This window comes from Electrona antarctica (assembly GCF_951216825.1).
Source record: "Electrona antarctica genome assembly, chromosome: 2".
Taxonomy (NCBI): Eukaryota; Metazoa; Chordata; class Actinopteri; order Myctophiformes; family Myctophidae; genus Electrona; species Electrona antarctica.
Window position 1 is genome coordinate 6742912 of NC_136807.1, and position 19168 is coordinate 6762079.

Here is a 19168-nt window from a genome sequence, read left to right on the forward strand (position 1 = left end):
CCAAATAGCAGGTAGGAAACGCAGATACACAGTCATCTGTCACTTCCTTTTGGAAAATATATTTTAAAATCTCTCTAAAAAACCTCTAAGCAGCAAGCTACAGATTGTGCTAATTTGATTTACAGTGGGAATTATTTACGCATCTGCGAAGGCAAAACTTCACATTTTTCAGCGCTTGTACAGACTGTGGAAGCATTTGAAAATTCTGTGAACAGTTTGTCTCGATATCTCACGGGAAAATATTATATATTTTATTTTTGTTTTTACCTGAGATAATATGTACATCTGTTCTGCAGTGGTTGGAGGTGATCTCCCTAGTCTTCCTTTGAGAAATAGGGTGACCCTGTACCTGGTGCTGATCATAGATATTGCTTGACAAGCAGTCGTACCGTACGGCCTGAAGCTCATAAACCCAATATCTCTCTGCTGGCTAAGTGGGGGTTGTAGATGTTTGGTCTGCCATGCGCTTATGAATCCCGGGTAGGACATGAAACCTTTCAAGCTCATAGGAAAAGGAATACCCATCATCTCTCTCTGCTTTCTATTCCTCTATTCCTTTGCTCTCAACGTCTGAATTCCTGCCTGTTATTTCTTTCATAGACACATCGCTCTGTCATAGAAAGACATCCTTAGACCACAGTTCTCTTAATGTGGTAAATGGTGCATTTATATAGCGCTTTTATCCAAAGCACTTTACATAGATTGTGCATTACATTCACCCATTCATACACCGATGGCAGAGGATGCAAGGCAGGTTCGCACATTGGGAGCAAATAGAGTTCAGCATCTTGCTCGAGGACACTTCAACGCTAACTCTGGGGGAGCCCGGGATCGAACCGGGAACCTCATGGTTCCTATCCGGCCGCTCTACCGGCCACGCGACCTCTGAGTCACTGCCGCTTCGCCACTGTGCTTTTTACCCCTGAAGAAATTAACGGCGGAAATACATTTCAAGGGCGGTGGTGGCTCAGGGGTAGAGTGCCTGAATCGCAACCGCAAGGTTGCCAGTTCGAACCCGGGCTCCCCCAGAGTTACTGTCGAAGTGTCCTTGAGCAAGACACTGAACCCCTAATTGCTCCCGATGTGCTGGTTGGTGCCTTGCATGCGGTTTCTGCTGCCATCAGTGTATGAATGTGTGGGTGAATGGGTGAATGTAATGCACAATTTCTGTAAAGCGCCTTTAGGCGCTATATAAATGCACCATTTACCATTACCATGCATTTATACCTGCTGAATATCCTTCCTGAAAGAGAAATGTGGCCTTGCCACCAGCTGAAGGGTGTTAAATGTCGATGCTACTATACAGTGACATTTACAAGAAGAGATAACAGCATTGCAGTGACACCACGCACACTGGGCTAATATCCCTCCCTAAAACGATGACAACTGAAGATCATGATGGTGCATGGTAAAATAAAAAAGAACAACAACTCAGGAATGTCATCATTTAACAAGCCACAACTCCTAAAACCATATCTCACACCAGGGGCATGGTAGCATTTATAAGCACAGCACCATATTCGTCCCGTCCCCCCCCCTCCTTGCCGGCATAGTAAACTGTTCAGTGTTATACTCGGAGAGAGTGTACAAATGGAACCTTATACGTACGGGTCCATTTGGATCCATTTGTACACTCTCAGGGTTACATTAATCCATTGAGACCTGGAACGCATCCATGTCACGTTAGCGTTTAACCACATTAACCATTAACCCATTTTGGGGCGGGAACCCCTTTTGGTGTTTTAAACATTGTTATAATTTAGCTATTGAAAAATAGCAGATCTACAAGCTCATAGCGCGCCACCGAGTGGCGCGCTATGAACTTGTAGGTCTGCTATTTTTGAAAAATCGTTAAAAATGTGCCTCAAATCTTTCAGAAAATTGTCATGATTTAGAAAACTTTTTTTTTTAAATTTCGACGTCAGGCCTGAATGGGTTAACAGTATGGACTTTATAGTGTGCCCTACTTTTTGAAGCCATATTGTTGTCATTCAAAGGGAGCGGCCACCCAGCACCCACACACCGCTCGCTGGAGGAGAAGCAAGGTCTCTGGGCAGATCGAGTACGACTCGAGGCTCCTGGCTGCTGCTCTCGCTCCTCATTTCCCTCATGTCTGCCGGCGTGTCAGAGGCTCCTGGCCACAAGCTGTAAGATAAATAGACCCCCACCACCTCACTTTGTCATGGTGTCTCTGCAGGCTGTACATGGAACCAAGAGACTCCCCGGCTCTCTCAGATGGGATATCCGCAGCCCATGCATTGACCTCCTGTATGTGGCTGGACACATCTTTGAGTCGTGGATGAATTGCGAAACCATTCCCAAATGATCTCGGAGACAATTGGATGAGCCTCTTGAGCTTTCTTCCTCTCGTTTCTTCCTCCTTCTCGTTTTCCATTTTCTCCCAATTTAGTATTCGCAGATCCCCCCCCTTGTGTATTGTGGTCCCTGTCACTGACAACCCCCACCGTTGAGGCCTGTGGAACGAGCAGAGTATACACTACCATACGGTCGCTCCTCGACTTGATGACTTTCAACGGGAGAGCGTAATACGTTTTCCCCTGCTTCCCTCCCTGCTGAACAGACCAACCATTTTCTCACTGCACTTCAAAATGTACAGAGAAATGTTTCAAATACCCAAACTTTTTCATGTCAAGGACCCCCAAATTGACACTAATCAGCCCGCGGACCCCCTTTTGAGGTTTTACGGCTTTAGCAGTGATTTTCAACCCGTTTAATTTCAAGGACCCCCAGTTTGACATGCTTTAGGCTACGGAGCCCCCATTTAATAGCATTTCTATCTCTGGGACCCCCCATTTATATTGTAAAAATCAATGTTAATTTAACTCTGAGAGTGTACAAATGTAACCAAATGGACCCGTTAAGGGTCCATTTGGTTCCAAATTACCATTTAGCTGGGTCCCCCCTGGAACTCCCTCAAGTACCCCTGGGGGTACCCGGACCCCACTTTGGGAACCACTGGTGTACACTGTACAGTATGAAAGCCTCATGGGTAACTGCCGATATAGAGCCCAAAAGTGAGCACCTTTGAATCACAAGGTTCTGGGTTCGATGCCACGCCGGCACTCAATGTATGAGCAGCACAGCTTGGATAATGTGTGGTAAGTGCTGGGACCTGACAGTAGGTGTTGCACTCCACCGTGGCAAACCATCTCCCATGGTCTGGCGCCTTGTACGGGTGGCAGACGTTGCTCGGCTGATACCGACAATAAGTCACTTCGACCTACTTCCAGTACTTATGGTCTCTTTGTATATATGCACAAGGCCCTGTGTGTGCGCACACAACGCGCTGCCTTGAAACAATCCATGCTTCATCCGTAGGCGAAGAGGAGTTGAAGGCACCAAAGCCCCTCATTCCATGCAGTAGTTCCTAGTGTTGCATCTCTTCACGCTTCTCCACCAGACACAGGTGACACCGAGCTGTCTCCATGTTTGCATGGAAACGCATCCAAAAACACGAGAGAGAGAGAGAGAGAGAGAGAGAGAGAGAGAGAGAGAGAGAGAGAGAGAGAGAGAGAGAGAGAAAGACAAAGAAACATCTGCTGCACTGTAGCGTTGTCTTGAAGGCCTCTGTTCCTTTTCTTGACAGCACAGCGCGACCTGTCACTCATTCCCTTTCCCGCCTGCTGGAGGTAAAAAAGCAACACGCCACATGCACCACGATCACAATGTGATGAACTTCAAGGCAGCCAATACATCTTCTCAACCAGTCTACGATGGCGTATACGTTCATTCTTCCCCGTTCAGGGTGTGCCCATGCATATTTCAGTAGTTTTTAAGGTATTCTTCCAAACCGATGTGTGATGAAAGCAGGGTTGACACGCGGCCTGAGGAGCGTGGAACTGAGATTAAACCCGAGATGCCTGTAGCGCCGACAAGCAGTGATTACAACAGCTCCCATTAAAAGCTGCCTTGATGGAAATGCAGAGTGGCACCTCTCGCCGGGCCGACGGAACGCACGCACGGCCGTCTTGTAGACACAAGGCATAGGAAATGTTCCAGGGATAATGGGTCACATGCAGTATCCTACCACTGTTGACTGTCACAACAGCTCTTCCACAATGAGATCCTCCAACAAGATCCTGTTTGGTTGGTGGAATAGAGTACGCGTAGTCGCGTACTGTATACTGTATATAGATGGCTGCTGTGGCCTGTCACATCACGACGGTGTCTCAAAACTGAAACTGTAGTGTTGGTGTCTGGATGATTTGCACAGAGGGGTTATAGGAGTCTAGCCTGTAACTTTATCCACCTGCGGTCCATGAAATCTGACACATAGGCAATCACAGTGCCTAGCACATCACGGCTCATGTGTTCACCAACAGCCTGTAGCATGAAAAACATGTTGCCGCAGAGCGTCGCGAGTGATGCTTAATTAATCCAGCAAATCATCCGGAGCCATCAAATCCCTCCATTAGATGCCACCTGCTATTCACATGCTTCATGGACACAGGAGCTCATTTGATTTTGTCTTTCAGAAATAAATGACACCAAATGAACAAGTACTACTGCAAACAGCTTATGCGGCCCTGGGGGTGAGGGAGTATGTATTTCTTTATTTCTTTCATTGCTGGTGCTGATGATGCGTGGTGACAGCATGGCGAAATGAGATTGCTAGTGACTGGGTAGAGGAGATCCCGGTCGGTGACTGGAGTTTTCCATATAAAGACACACACAGTAAAAAAAAAAAGAGTTTTAATTTAACTCCGATGCTGAATTCGCACCAGCAGGGGTGAGTGAATCACAGGCAGGGAGGAACATTTCAGACACTCAATGCTTGTCTTTGGCAGCTTGTTCGTAAATGATATACATTTTAGGTAAGAAAATCACACCCGTGTGAACTGAGTGGTGTATTATATAGACTGATCAGCTGTGGTCTGACGTAATGTCTGACGTAATGAAATCACACCCGTGTGAACTGGGTGACCATAACAACCGTGCTCATTTTTTTAGCACAGACAGACAGACAGACAGACAGACAGACAGACTAACAAAGCCAGTTGTAGGAGTGGTTTACACTCAAAAAACAACAATAGGCCATGTGGTTGCTCAATCACATCTACAACTGCTAGTTTAAAACTACTTTACATACAGCAGCCTGGTCCGTTTTGTGTGTCGGTCTCACTGCGGCAGCGGCAAAGTTGAACTTCTTTCAACTTTGCCGCTCAAGTTTAATTTTTCTCAACTTTAATTGCCACACAGTTTTTTTCGCTGGCTCTGCCTCCTGCTACAGCGGTGAAAGTGCCGGTCGCTTCTCACTATTCTCGCTTTCTCAGAAGCGGAATAGCACTGTTCAGTATGGAGCCATCGTGTTTCCTTAATTGCGCTGTGCTTTTAATCATCGGCCCTTGAGTAACACGTACAATATATGATTCACGCTTGAATCCAGAGGGTCGCAATGCACTCCTCATGGACATACGTCGTACGACATCATTGTACGACTAGTACGTATAAAAATATGACCTTCCATTCCATCAAGGGACAACAACGGCATGCTGTTGAGCTGCCAGCGGGAACTGTACCCGCTCTGCTGCTGATTTCTGCAGAGGTGAGACATAAGCAATCTTCAACACCCCTAAAACGGCTGCAAACGAAGATGTGAAGCCTATGAATTGAACTGGATTATTTAATAGATTCTTGGTGTAAATGTCAATGGTGTGTATCAGTCCCAGGTGCTGCATGTATTGACCTGCTCTGGATTCAAGCACCATATTGACCTTCTGTATTCAGCTCAGTTAATTGCACCAAGCTTTAGTCCGTCAAATACGTAAGGCTGAACACATCACTGGAAGCACAGCTTGACCTTACAGCCCCATCATCATCATCATCATCATCATCATCATCATCATCATCATCATCATCATCATCATTGTAAGTCACTGGTGCAATAAAAAAATGTCTCTTCACACATATTTATTACCTACATTGCCCTGAAGAGTAATCCACACCCAGAATGATAACTATATAAGTTGTTTTAAAATGTATAACACCATTAAGTGGACGGGTGGTGTCCACACGACAGCTATAATGGCACTGAGTGGCACTTTCAGAGCGGCATAGTACTACTGATGAAAATGTTTATGAGTGTGTATGCTTGCACCAATATGGGGCAATATAGTTATCTTTATAGTTCTCACTCTTGGTGCTGAAGGCCCTTAAAGGAGCATTCAGTGATTTGGGTGATTTGGAAAACCACCCAGTCCGCCCCGGTAACAAAATGTGCACATGCACGCTCTACAGTGGGGGGAAGTGCAACATGCCAACAGCACCCCACTCGATCATGATTGGAGGAAGGCCCCTCTCATCCTGATTGGATGAAGGCTTTGCCACCCGCCACCAAAACTGAAACTAGGGTTTTTTTACCCCAGGGGCTCACTGGGGACAGGGAGGAACTCCTTATATGGTCAGCACACTCTATAGTAGGGAGGATTATCCAGAAAAAAAGAAAAAATAAGTGATATTTGAATTAAGTCAAATCACTGAATATACCTTTAAGCCTATGTCACAATCGTACTTGGAGTGGTCCTCCGTAGACCTATAGCTATACTAAGTAAGAGGTGTTCAATGAAACACCAGCCAAGTTTCTTAGCGGGATTCAAAGTCCCACCTATATGGAGGATTTAATTAGCGGTGTGAATGGATCACATTGCACCCCCTTTCTCTCTCTCTCCTTGGTAATCAGTTCTGGGCCATTAATGGTCGAATGACTATCGACTGGCGGAGCGGCCTGCTGATAATTGAATGTGTAGAGGCCATTAAACATTTCTAATCAAAAATAAACACTCCAGAGCTGCGGTTCACGCTCGCTCAACAATAGGATGAGGTGACGATGGAAGATTGTTCAGTGAAAAACAAGGGGGGGAAATGTGTCAGGAAATGTGCTCTGCATTTATCTGTTTCTTTTGGAGGCTTTCCTTTCCTTTCCCACAATAGAGCAACTCGACAGACAAACAAATAGACACATTGAGTAAGAGTTCCCCAACGCAGTGTTACAATCAGAAAAAAAAGTTGAAGCAGAGGAGAAAGACAGGAAAACCACTTTGTAATTGAATGTGAGAGAGTGCATTCCAGTTCCACCTCGCAGAGAGAGGGTTTAATAAATCACTACTGGTGACTGTGGCATGCCTTTGGGAATCACCATATCCCTATTGACTTTGTGCTATTGATTGGACGTCATTGTCACCACAACTCATATGAAGTTGGCTGCTCAATATGATTAGTCCACAAACCCAACCTTGAGACAATCAATGCTGTTTTATAGACTGTGGTCAAGTCTGGTAAACACATGGATTTCTCATAATGCAATATAGGCCTCCTCACGTAAATTCTGAAAAGAAAACATGGGAAGGGTCTGATGAAAAAAAAGTAGAATCAAGTCAAGGCAGCTGAGCAAATTGTCATTTTATCATGCTCTGTATGTAGGTTGCATTTGGCTTATCATGTAAACGGTGGCACAGTAGATTGGTTTCTCATTTTAAAGCGACCAAATTGCCCTGTGATGTGCCATAGCCTGAAGTGGCTAGAAACGTGAAGATGTACTGGGATGGACTCATTATGAGAGGGACATTGCATTCAGTAATTGCGACTCACACGCCGCTCATGTCGCCCGTAAGACCACGTGTAAGAACTGAGAATGATGCTAGTAACAAAAAGACGCATTTCTGCATCATGGAACCCAGAGTGTTCCAACCCCAGTGCTGCCACGAACACCATCAAGACGAAATGTTACGATGCTTTATGGGGTCACGGATATTCTTAAGGACTGACCTTATAACAATGTTTTCAAAATGGCATCTTTGGTATAACTGAAATAGCCATGGCAGGAGAAGCTAGAAATCAGTTGCAGTGTTTTCGTTCAAATTGTGCTAATTTAATTGCTGAACTCAGTTAAGGGTGCCTTGAGTTCAACAATGAAGACTCCTTTTGAAAGCTTACCTTTTATGTTCACGAAAGGACATTTTTCTGAGCAAAATTGACCCAATTGCACCTCACACGCAATAGGCTGACTCTTACAAAAGCAAGATTGAGGCCGTCGCCACTCGCCAGAGCAAATCCCAGCTGGGGAAAATCTACGCGGTGAAGTGAGAAAACCATGTGTATCCCCTCTCGCAACAACTAGGCTACTGTTGATGTGCCCTTGAGCCAGGCACTTATCCCCAAACTGCTTGGTGGCCGGCCAGCAGTAGATGTAGCAGTGCAGGGGCTACTCCCGGGTGAGAATATGTGTAATTGTATGAATTCAAAGCACAGGCATTATTACTCAGAAGCATAAAGCCTGATCATATGGTGGTGTCGTGTGCTAAAACATCTACAAGTGCACAAAATGTGGCATCCTTGACGCATTGTTAACTTATAGTTCGGCTATTTTCAGCATGTGAAACCACCGGAGTATACTGTGAATGATCAACCATGAGGATATTATTGCCTGGTCCCATCTGCGAATCAATGTTATCCCTCATCCTGCCGAGGGAAGAGTCTGTTCTGTTTGTGCACATGATGAAACAACATGCCATATGCTCCACTACAGAGAGCTCGGGTGGGTAGCAGAAGACATGGTGGGAGGTGGGAATCCATGAGACTGTTAGTCTAATTGTGTTGCACGTACACAACAAATCATTGTCATAAGGTGCTCATGCACATGCTGGGGAGCAAGGGATAATCCTTTAGGTAGTCCTATACTTTGCTCTGCCCCATCAGTTGGCAAGTACTAAGAAAATGCTCCATAATATGCCCTAATTAAAGAAAGATATGGAGATATGTATACAGTTTTGTCTATTTGTTTGCCTACTCCCGGGAGTTTGGTAATTGCACTTCTCACAAATCTGAATTCTACAAAGGCTGTACGCATCAGTGTGTATCCATTATTTGAATCAGCTTGAAGTAACAGGCTTCAACGGAATTACTTTGAACTTGGGAGGTTTGATTGGATTCTAGCACAATTTTATCATGTAGGCCTAGTATTATTATGTGAAAGCTTGTTCCAGCAATAAATCCTGCCTAATTTAGTCATAAATATGTGCTTTGGGAATGATACAGTGCAAAGGCTTTCAAATAATTAAATAAAACTGACAGTGCCAACACGTAACAACCTATTGTTGCAACAAAATGGTTTCACACAAAAACTATTAATCTCTAATGAAAACATTTCACATTGACTGCCATTTGCATGCCATTTCCCTGCTGGTTCATGTCTTTGTGAGATTGAATGGGCTCCATTTGAATAGCTTATGAGTATGACAAGTAACTCTTCATATAATAAAGTGGTAATGTGAGAGTCCCACACTGTAAAATCTTCAGTGTTGATTTATCCATCTGTAACTCGAGACAGTGTACAAATGTTACCCTTTCCCCACTCTCAGAGTTAAATTAACACTCCGGATTCTGCAGCGCAGACGGCCACTATGTCATCATAAAAGCCACTGAGGGACGGGGTGATGGTATGGGAGCGCGGCAGGGCCACCTCTCCATCTGCTAATAAAGTGCACACACTGGCTGGTCAGGGATGGAGAGGAGAGTTATGGCTGTGGTCCCCCAGCAGCAAGAGGCTTTTAATGGCATCCTTTCAAAGAGATAGACTGGCATCTGCAGGCTTCTACATCTGACTGGCTTGGGAGACTTACAGTATGCAGTAATGCAGCAGCAACGTGCAGTACAGTAGGTGTATACCACAGGTACTCGCAGGAAAACATGGACCCTTATGCCTGCACACAAACCACCGGGTGGCTGATATTATGAAGCAGTGTCCCCTGGGAACTGTTCATCCTCAACATTTGTAAAAGGAAAATCCATTTTAATCACTTCTCTGTTTGATCTAGGATAGATGGTTCAAGATACCACTATAGCCATTATACTTATTTTACTGCTGCTGCTGCTACTACTACTACTACTACTACTACTACTACTACTACTACTACTACTAAGTCTACACCTGTATTCACAGGTCAGACAGCTGCAGTTGATTCCGAACTCTGCTGCTCGAGTCCTTACCAATACTAGGAAAGTGGATCATATCGCTCTAGTTCTCAGATCTTTAAAGATGGAGTGCCGTGATTTTTTCCCACCCTAAAACATGATCATCAGGTCTTATTGTTATATAAGGAGGTATAATTTTTTCAAAAAAGTGTACAGTATTTGTTAAAATGTTGTTTTTATGTGGGCACGCCCACCAGTTCATTAAGTATGCCTGGTTTGCCTGGTGGGTGGTGATCCACCTGAACTGAAGCCGCACCCACAGCTGTAGTTGTATGATAAAAGGGGAGGGGTTAGGGGAGGGGCTGATAGTGTGATGTCACTATATTACTGTTTATTTCATTGGCCCGTTTGACTGTCAAGGGTTCAGCCTCCAGGAAGAAACCCTAAATACAAAGTTAATACACCATTGCACATAAAAACGACTCCAGGGTGTCTAATGAAGTACTGTCACCTCATAGACGCATGAAAAACTGGAAAAATACAAAAAATGTGGCACTCCATCTTTAAACTACTACAATACTACTGTTGGTTTATAAAGCATTGAATGGTTTCTCGTCTTGTACAGTACTATATCATGAACCAATCCAGACCTATCAGGTGGACCGGTCTGCTTTCTGTGAACCCATCATGAACCAATCCAGACCTATCAGGTGGACCGGTCTGCTTTCTGTGAACCCATCATGAACCAATCCAGACCTATCAGGTGGACCGGTCTGCTTTCTGTGAACCCATCATGAACCAATCCAGACCTATCAGGTGGACCGGTCTGCTTTCTGTGAACCCATCATGAACCAATCCAGACCTATCAGGTGGACCGGTCTGCTTTCTGTGAACCCAGAGTCAGAATTAATCTAAGAAACAGCAGTTTTATGCACCACATATCTGTAACAATTAAAGTGCCAACAAACTTCAAGTTCAGGTCTGCTACAACTCAGTTATTTTAATTCAAAGCTAATGAGGTTTTTAATTATTTTTTCTGCACTGTAATTTTTATCTCTATTTTGTGTATTCAAAGGTAGTTTTATAATATTAAATCCAAGAATAGTTTTATGTAAAAGCACTTTGAATTACCTTGTTGTTGAAGTGTGCGATAAGGTTTGCCTTGCCTTACAAAAGTACATTAAAGCTATGCTTCTTCTCACTCCTTTTGAATTTGTTTTTTTATTATTTTGTACTGCATGTTATTCTGTCGTTTCTGTTTATATTGTTTTAAAATTGCTTTATTCAAATAAACATTTCAATCAATTACAATATGTATATTTTTGTGTTGGGAAGAAAAACTTTTCCCCCCTTTTTTTTGTAAAAAAATAAATATATAGGCCTACAGTATGGTATATATAGGCCTATAGCGATGATTTGATTGTCTGCATGAGCACGGAATGTGCTCAGAAAGCCACAGAAAACTATAGCTATAGCTTTCTGTGTCTATGTATATATATACTCAATATACACACAAATATATCTATTACAACAATAATGTATTTAACTTTGGGGAATAAAATAAATGTTGAAAAAGTGTTTGTTTGTTTGTTTGTTTTGAGTAATATGGGTGTCTGTTGCTTAGGTAGTAGGAACCTTTGTAACAGGTACTGCGTGACACAGGAACCTGTTAATGGTTGCACCTCTATTCACATTTGAGCTGGAGAGTGCCAGAGTAATGTAGTAAGAGAGTGGTGACACGCTTTGATCTCGCCGCAAAGCGGGTGCCTATGGGCGATAGTTCCAAACATTGCTCCTATGGCTGGAACTATTCCATTGAGATAGAATGAGCGCTTCCGCATTCCATTGTTACAATGAGAGTCAACGGGAGTGTCATTACTCTCTTTTATACTACTCTGGAGAGTGCATTACACACTATTGCCCGGTTGGATTAATTGATGGAAAAGGGAAGGCACTTTCTCCCAAATATAGGTAAGACATACATCATTGTTTATTGCTTCTGCCGCCGTGCAGAAACGGGGTGTTAAAATGTGTGTGTTGTGTGTTGACCCTCTAGCCTCTGTGATTTGCATAACTAGAAGTTCGTCGGCCTTCGGGCGGCTCACCTCTAGTGGCGCGCGGCGCGAATGGGAAGGAGGAAATTTGCGGGATTTCACAGCCTCCACTTCATGTTTCAGCTTTGTTTTTAAACCCTTTATTCTGCCCTTCACATGTAGTAGCGGATGGCCGCACATCATAGACACAGCGACGGCTCCAGAAAATTGTGACTGGGGGTGCTATGGGGGGGCTGGCTATTTAGAGGGGGCCGGGGCTAATGAATCTTGGTTTACATAGAAGTCAGTCAATTGGGCTTGTTTTGAGGGGGGCTTAGGGGGGGGCTAAGCCTCCACCAGAGGGGTCTAAAGTCCCCCCCCCCTTGCCCCCCTGGAGCCGTCCCTGCGTAGACACATGCACACCCAGGGTAAATAGTATGTGTACTGTACTGTAGTTTATGTAACAGTATGTTTAGGCAAGTCAGATGGTAACTTTGCAAAGACCTTATATTTATGGGTGAGCTTGTATATCTGTGGAAGCTGCAGGTAGTGTTGGCCAGTGTGGTCATTCTACAGTGTTTGTCAACCACTGCTGTGAAACTGGACAATACGTTGTGTGGCAGGTTGAGGCCAGTGTACTGGTAGCCCCTCTCGGGACCCCCCGGTTGAGCTCTTTTCATCGTCCACCCGGAGGGTCCCTCTCCAGTTCGTGAGCACCCAATAGGACGCAGCTGTACATACGATCCGTTCAGGCCGTGCTGCGCTCAGCTTAAGTGGTCGTGAGATGTTTCAAAGAAGCATATATCTGCTACAGGAGACAACGGAAAACGCCAGAGAATTTTCATTTGGCGCAGAAGCATTTTTACTCTTTGTTTGACCGTTTTGGCAGCTCTGAAATTCTCTCTTCCTTCCTTCCTGACTTCCTTATTGACATCCCGAGAGCCACCGAGAGTTTTCCGTTGTCTCCTATAGCAGATATATGCTTCTTTGAAACATCTCACGACCACTTAAGCTGAGCGCAGCACGGCCTGAACGGATCGTATGTACAGCTGCGTCCTATTGGGTGCTCACGAACTGGAGAGGGACCCTCCGGGTGGACGATGAAAAGAGCTCAACCAGGGGGTCCCGAGAGGAGCTAGTGTACAGGGCACATGTAGTGAAAGCAAATACGGCATGAAATTACCAGGTGTGGTGAATAGAAATGTATTTGATACACAGAACTCATTGGCAGGTCTATTGTTAGGTTAATGTGTGAAATGTGAATTGCTTAGAAACTATGGCTCACAGCCACCCATTATCACCTCAAGAAAGACAATAGCAACACATTCCTTCACATCAGAGGGAAAATAAGGAATTATAAAAAATATATATATAATAATAAAAGAAAAACACACTTTTCATATGAGGGGTCAAGGATGTTGGGTTGAGGGGGCAATGACGCATTTTGACCCCCCGTGGCGCCGGGCCTGGTTTAACTTCCACGGTCAAAGAAGTGAATAGTGTTTAGTCTGAGGGCAAGTAGTGTGAAAACGTTACCTGGGTAGTGGGTGTTGTTGTGGGGCAGTGTCCTCGACACTTGTGATGGCGGCGCACTGTGTAACGATGTTTCAACTTCTGTCATGTATCTACAACGATTCCTACGTGGATTTCATTGTTTATAACGACGGCGGAGGTCGGATGCGGCCATGCAAAATTATCGTGTGCATGGATTATTGTTTTACCGCAAATTTGTGCTAGTTTTTGTTGACGTGGATCATTATTGCTGTACATTGCATGCAAAGTGATCGTGGCCGTGGATTATTGTTTTTCCGCAAATGTTTTTTTTTTTTACGTGGATTATTATTACTGTACATAGGCATAGCTGAGTACAGTAGTACATCCTGTGGAAGCAAACGTAATTTATGATTACCTTTAATGTGAAAGGACAGAAGGCAGAAGTGGTGTGCAGGCAAAGTTCGCCAGAGTTTTAAATCAGCCGGTGTTCAACCTGCAGCGTTGGGGAAGAGTGTGTGTGTTGTGTGTGTAGTGTGTGTAGCAGGGCTCCAGACTAATGTTTTTCACCAACATCCCGGTACCGTCCCAAAATACAATTTGAACTGTCCCAAAGTGAAAGTACACAGTCCTGATACTTTTTTGTCTTGTTATTCATTCATTCATTCTAACCATTCACACTAATGTGAGGGCAGAACATATAACAGTTATTCAAAGACTTCCAGCATTGCTTTTGAAAGTGTCAAGGAATCTTAATAGGTATCAAGGTATCATAATAATCCTTGATAAATGCATTAATCCTTGAAGTAAATGCCTTCTTAGAATCTTTAGATCAGCCCCAGAGGGGTAACCAGTAAGTAATGAAAATCTGAATTTTAAAAAAATCCATGTTTTCTAAGTTAATATTTTAGTAAAAGCACAGTCACAATACAGCATATTTAGGTAATTAGTAGGTACAAGCTTTAGGGTGCACACGTCTGCGGCACTGAAAACTTAGTTTTTCACTGACATGCATCAGAACCTCAGGCTCAGACACATGGGTCAATGCACAGCCTCAACTTGCCCACTGTGATCTTTTCACTTGCAGGTCGAAGTTGTTATTGTGGGGTGTTAAGGTAACACCCCCGGTGTTAGGCGTGTGATATCTTTTTATGGATCTTAATATCTTACCAATAGCAGGATGCATCCACCACATTGTCCCATCCACCGTCCACAGGCTGTTGAGAGCCACTGTAAATGGTAAATGGTGCATTTATATAGCGCCTTTATCCAAGGCGCTTTACATAGATTGTGCATTACATTCACCCATTCACACACACATTCATACACCGATGGCAGCGGAAACCATGCAAGGCACCAACCAGCACATCAGGAGCAATTTGGGGTTCAGTGTCTTGCTCAAGGACGCTTCGACACTAACTCTGGGGGAGCCCGGGTTCGAGCTGGCAACCTTGCGGTTTCCATCCAGCGGTTACCATCCAGCCACTCTACCCCTGAGCCACCGCCGCCCTGTTTCATGTACAGTATTAATTTGCGACAGTTTCCTTATACTGTACATATATTAACTTTTGGCTGTTATCATTTGAACGTTTTTTTATGTGGAAAAGGGAGGGGGTACATCTCTTTGTGCTGCAGGGAGCGCTGAGCCTGTGTGAATGGTCTGTCTGCCTGTTCTTCTCCCTCGTTTTATTTATCCTTTTATCTTCTCTTCAAATAACGCAGTATTTTTCTGACTGCTACATGAGGGTACAGAGAGACTGCTGCACCTGTTTTTGTTTTTGTCAAGTGCCGCTGCAACATTTATGCAGCGCTGCTAGTCTCATGTTGCCCGTAGGTGCGCACAATATGAACATTTTCAGTGCAAAAACTCCTCTAGTCCCGAAACAGTCCCGGCTGAGATCAATTTAAGTCCCAAATAGATATTTTATAGTCCCCGGGACGTAGTCTGGAGCCCTGGTGTGTGTGTGTGTGTGTGTGTGTGTGTGTGTGTGGAACGTAGCTCTGTGTGGAGTGTGTGGAACGTAGCTCTGTGTGTGTGTGTGTGTGTGTGTGTGTGTGTGTGTGTGTGTGTGTGTGTAGTGTGTGTGTGTGTGTGTAGCATAGAGTATTATGCTTGTTTCAGTGGAAGTTGCTCAGTTGCGTTTTGAAGCACCCGGAAGAACGGTCTATTTTTTCTATTTGGGCACCAACATTTGGTGCCGAAAATGCGGAAGTGCAAACGCGCTCAACGTTTTTCACGATTGTAACACACAAAAATCACAATTTGCACAACCTTCACTTCATGTACCCAATCGCTCGACACAATTTGTACTACATCACACTCCCTTTTCTGCATTAGACTCTGACTTTCCTTCTTTACACTCTGATATCAATTACACATTACCTTGTTGTCCAAACACTACACACAATGTTCAGTTGTTGCACACACTTCTCACAGAAAATCTCAAAGCATCAACCTACAACACACAAGTAGTCAAATCTCTAAACATTCAGATCTGGTGAGCAATTTGTAATCAGGACTGCAGCATAAAAGGCACTTGAGAGCCTTTGTTTTGTTGGGTGAACAATGGAGAACCTTGAAGAGATCGACAACCAGAGAAAGAGTTGGGTAAGAGTGAGAGGAGGAGGAGGAGGGAGAGGAGGACAAGGAGGAGGAGGAGGAAGAGGAAGAGGAGAAAGAAGAAGGAGAACGGTCATATCTAATGAGATCTGGGCAACTGTGGTTGACCATGTGCTCAATCATGGTTTGACCATGAGCCAGAGGGTCCAACCCAATCTCAGCCACCACACAGTTGCTGGCATCATTAGAACAATTTTCTGTTCTATTCCTTCCACCTTATTCTCCTTTCCTGAATCCTATTGAGGAGTTATTTTCAGCTTGGAGGTAGAAGGTATTATATTGAACGGAACCCACAGAGCAGTCTGGTTTACAGTAAAAAATAAATAAATATATAAAACAATTTTTCGGCTGCATATTTGTGTGCTGTTTTATGTTTGACTATGAAAAAGTAGGCCTACACGGAGTCATTTTACAAAAGGAGAAATAGCTCATTCTCCAGAGTCATTCATGTGTGTTCCATTTCTATGATTGTGTTTTTAATCTGTCACTTCATTGTGCTGTAAATGCTTGGTAGTGTGTAGCCAATGCTTAGTTCCATTTTGGGAACAGTTAAGAGATTTGATGGCAAAGAGTCATCATGGAAAAGGAGAGTCAGGGTTTAGCATTTTGTGTGTGAGGTTTTCAGTTTTGTGTGTGCAGTTTTGAGAATGCCGCTAGGTTGTGAAAAACGTGTGTTAACAATCGTGAAAAACTGTAAAGCCCAGCTGCACGGGGTTTCCTCGTCATAACTCCACGGGTCCGCCTGCAGTCCCACCTCTTACCACTAGGGCCGAGTGCTTCAACGTTGGAGAGCATCACTGGGGCCTTGGGTGTGTAGTGTGTAATTTCCGGGAGTCACATAGGAAGCGGCGTGTGGTGTTCTAAAACTCCTGGTAACATGGTGTTGGCTTCTTATATCTGTCCGGGGAACTGCCGCTAGTCAACTGCCACTAGTCAACTCACAACTCATTTTCCGGGGGACAACGGGCTGGCTTTTAATTTGTGTATTAGTGGATACACAGGTTCTTTAATTTCCAATACAAGTAACTGTAAAATCCAACACAGATAGAACAATGTCTTTGTAGTATGTGTGTGTACATTTACGCTATTGTGTAAAAAAAAATAAAATAACAGAGCCAGCATACAGTCTGTTCCTGTCCTGCCTTGCCTTGTCTAGCTTAGCTGTATCAGTCATCATGACTCATATCTTCTGGCCATGTGTATGTGACCTCTGCATTCTCTCTATGTGCTTAATAAACTTCAAAACATGCCGTGACACTATCCTGTAATCTTGTTCTACGAGCTCATACTTGCTTAGGGGCAATTCCACTGAATGACTAAGGACATTATCACAGCGGTCTACTTAATTGAACAAAACAACTACTATTAATAAGCCTACTACAACTAATACAACTGAACTAACGTAGCATATATGCCAGTATTCAATGCCTGCAGCTTCACTGGTACTCTGTTATAACATCACAGTCACACTCACTTATAGGCCTATAGGCATCATATACAGAGAGCTGTGTCCCAACTACCTCTCTCAACAAATGCAGAAGAATAAAGAGATCCCCCTCCCCAGCACCGGGAATATAGCCTACCTTAGATCCAACCCAACCCTCCATCCCTGCAACTTCCAAACACAGTACAGTGACCACAACAATGCAAATACAAGGTGTATGACTGACAACCCATGAGTGACTGGCAGGGTGGACAGTGGACACCACACACAACTCTGCAAATCATGCATGGTTCTCTCAACGTGGGTTCCCAAAGAACCCCCTCAAAACCCTAGGGCGTCCCACTCCCCAGCTAAACGAGCAAGAGTTTAAACACTTGAGCCCCTCCTTAATAATTTTTGCTATTGGCCAAGGGGGTATTCCCTCTTGTCTTGACCTGATCGGTTTCCCACGCAGCCGCAGGAGACCCGATTAAAATCTCGGGTGTTTAAAAGTTCTGGGACGAAGATAGCAGATCTACAAGCTCAAAACAGGTTGTGGTTGTGATTCGCGGTGATCTTGTAGATCTGCTACGTTCAGTGCATGACCCTGTCATAGGACGATACCGTAAATCAGGCTTGAGTTTGGGAACAACATGCATGCATGGCCTCCGGGCCATTCTCTAGTTGTTGCCTTGCTCAACTATAGATAAATAAATTCATTTTTCACCTGAAGACAGAGAGCAGTATTATTCTCCATATACTGTACAGTCCAGGGACATGCAGAGAGTGTCAGAGAGGCAGGGGCTGAAATCCCGTAAGTGGGCACTTGGACAAAAATAGCGAAAATAGCAGTACAAGCTCACAACGCGTCACACTGCGACGGGTTGAGAGCTTGTAGATCAGATTTTTTCGGGGCGCAACCCAGCACTCTTTTAGCTAGTGGAGATGCGGTGTGTATACGACATGGATTTCTAAACAAATTTGTTCAACGCAAAATGCTGTGTTCAAGTTCAGGAGACTTCGGAGAAAATTGAATGCTGCCTTCCCGCGTGGCATGGATGGAAAGGAGTGGCATTTGCATTTCTTTCACCATAGTAAATGCTACATCCATGGCAGTTGTTTTACAGACGGGTAAGGCCTCACTCACAGTCTGTTCCTGTCCTGCCTTGCCTTGTCTAGCTTAGCTGTATCAGTCATCATGACTCATATCTTCTGGCCATGTGTATGTGACCTCTGCATTCTCTCTATGTGCTTAATAAACTTCAAAACATGCCGTGACACTATCCTGTAATCTTGTTCTACGAGCTCATACTTGCTTAGGGGCAATTCCACTGAATGACTAAGGACATTATCACAGCGGTCTACTTAATTGAACAAAACAACTACTATTAATAAGCCTACTACAACTAATACAACTGAACTAACGTAGCATATATGCCAGTATTCAATGCCTGCAGCTTCACTGGTACTCTGTTATAACATCACAGTCACACTCACTTATAGGCCTATAGGCATCATATACAGAGAGCTGTGTCCCAACTACCTCTCTCAACAAATGCAGAAGAATAAAGAGATCCCCCTCCCCAGCACCGGGAATATAGCCTACCTTAGATCCAACCCAACCCTCCATCCCTGCAACTTCCAAACACAGTACAGTGACCACAACAATGC

The 19168-nt window shown here is 44.2% G+C and overlaps 1 protein-coding gene across 1 annotated transcript in view; it reads left to right on the top strand.

Annotated features, from left to right (window-relative positions):
* Nucleotides 1-11684: 11684 nt before the first annotated feature.
* tafa5l (TAFA chemokine like family member 5, like) overlaps nt 11685-19168 on the top strand; it is a 59591-nt gene continuing 52107 nt past the window's right edge. The window contains exon 1 of the mRNA XM_079529893.1: nt 11685-11901. Within this exon, the coding sequence (XP_079386019.1) occupies nt 11868-11901 (34 nt within the window). The 5' untranslated portion in view covers nt 11685-11867. The remainder of the gene's footprint in view (nt 11902-19168) is intronic.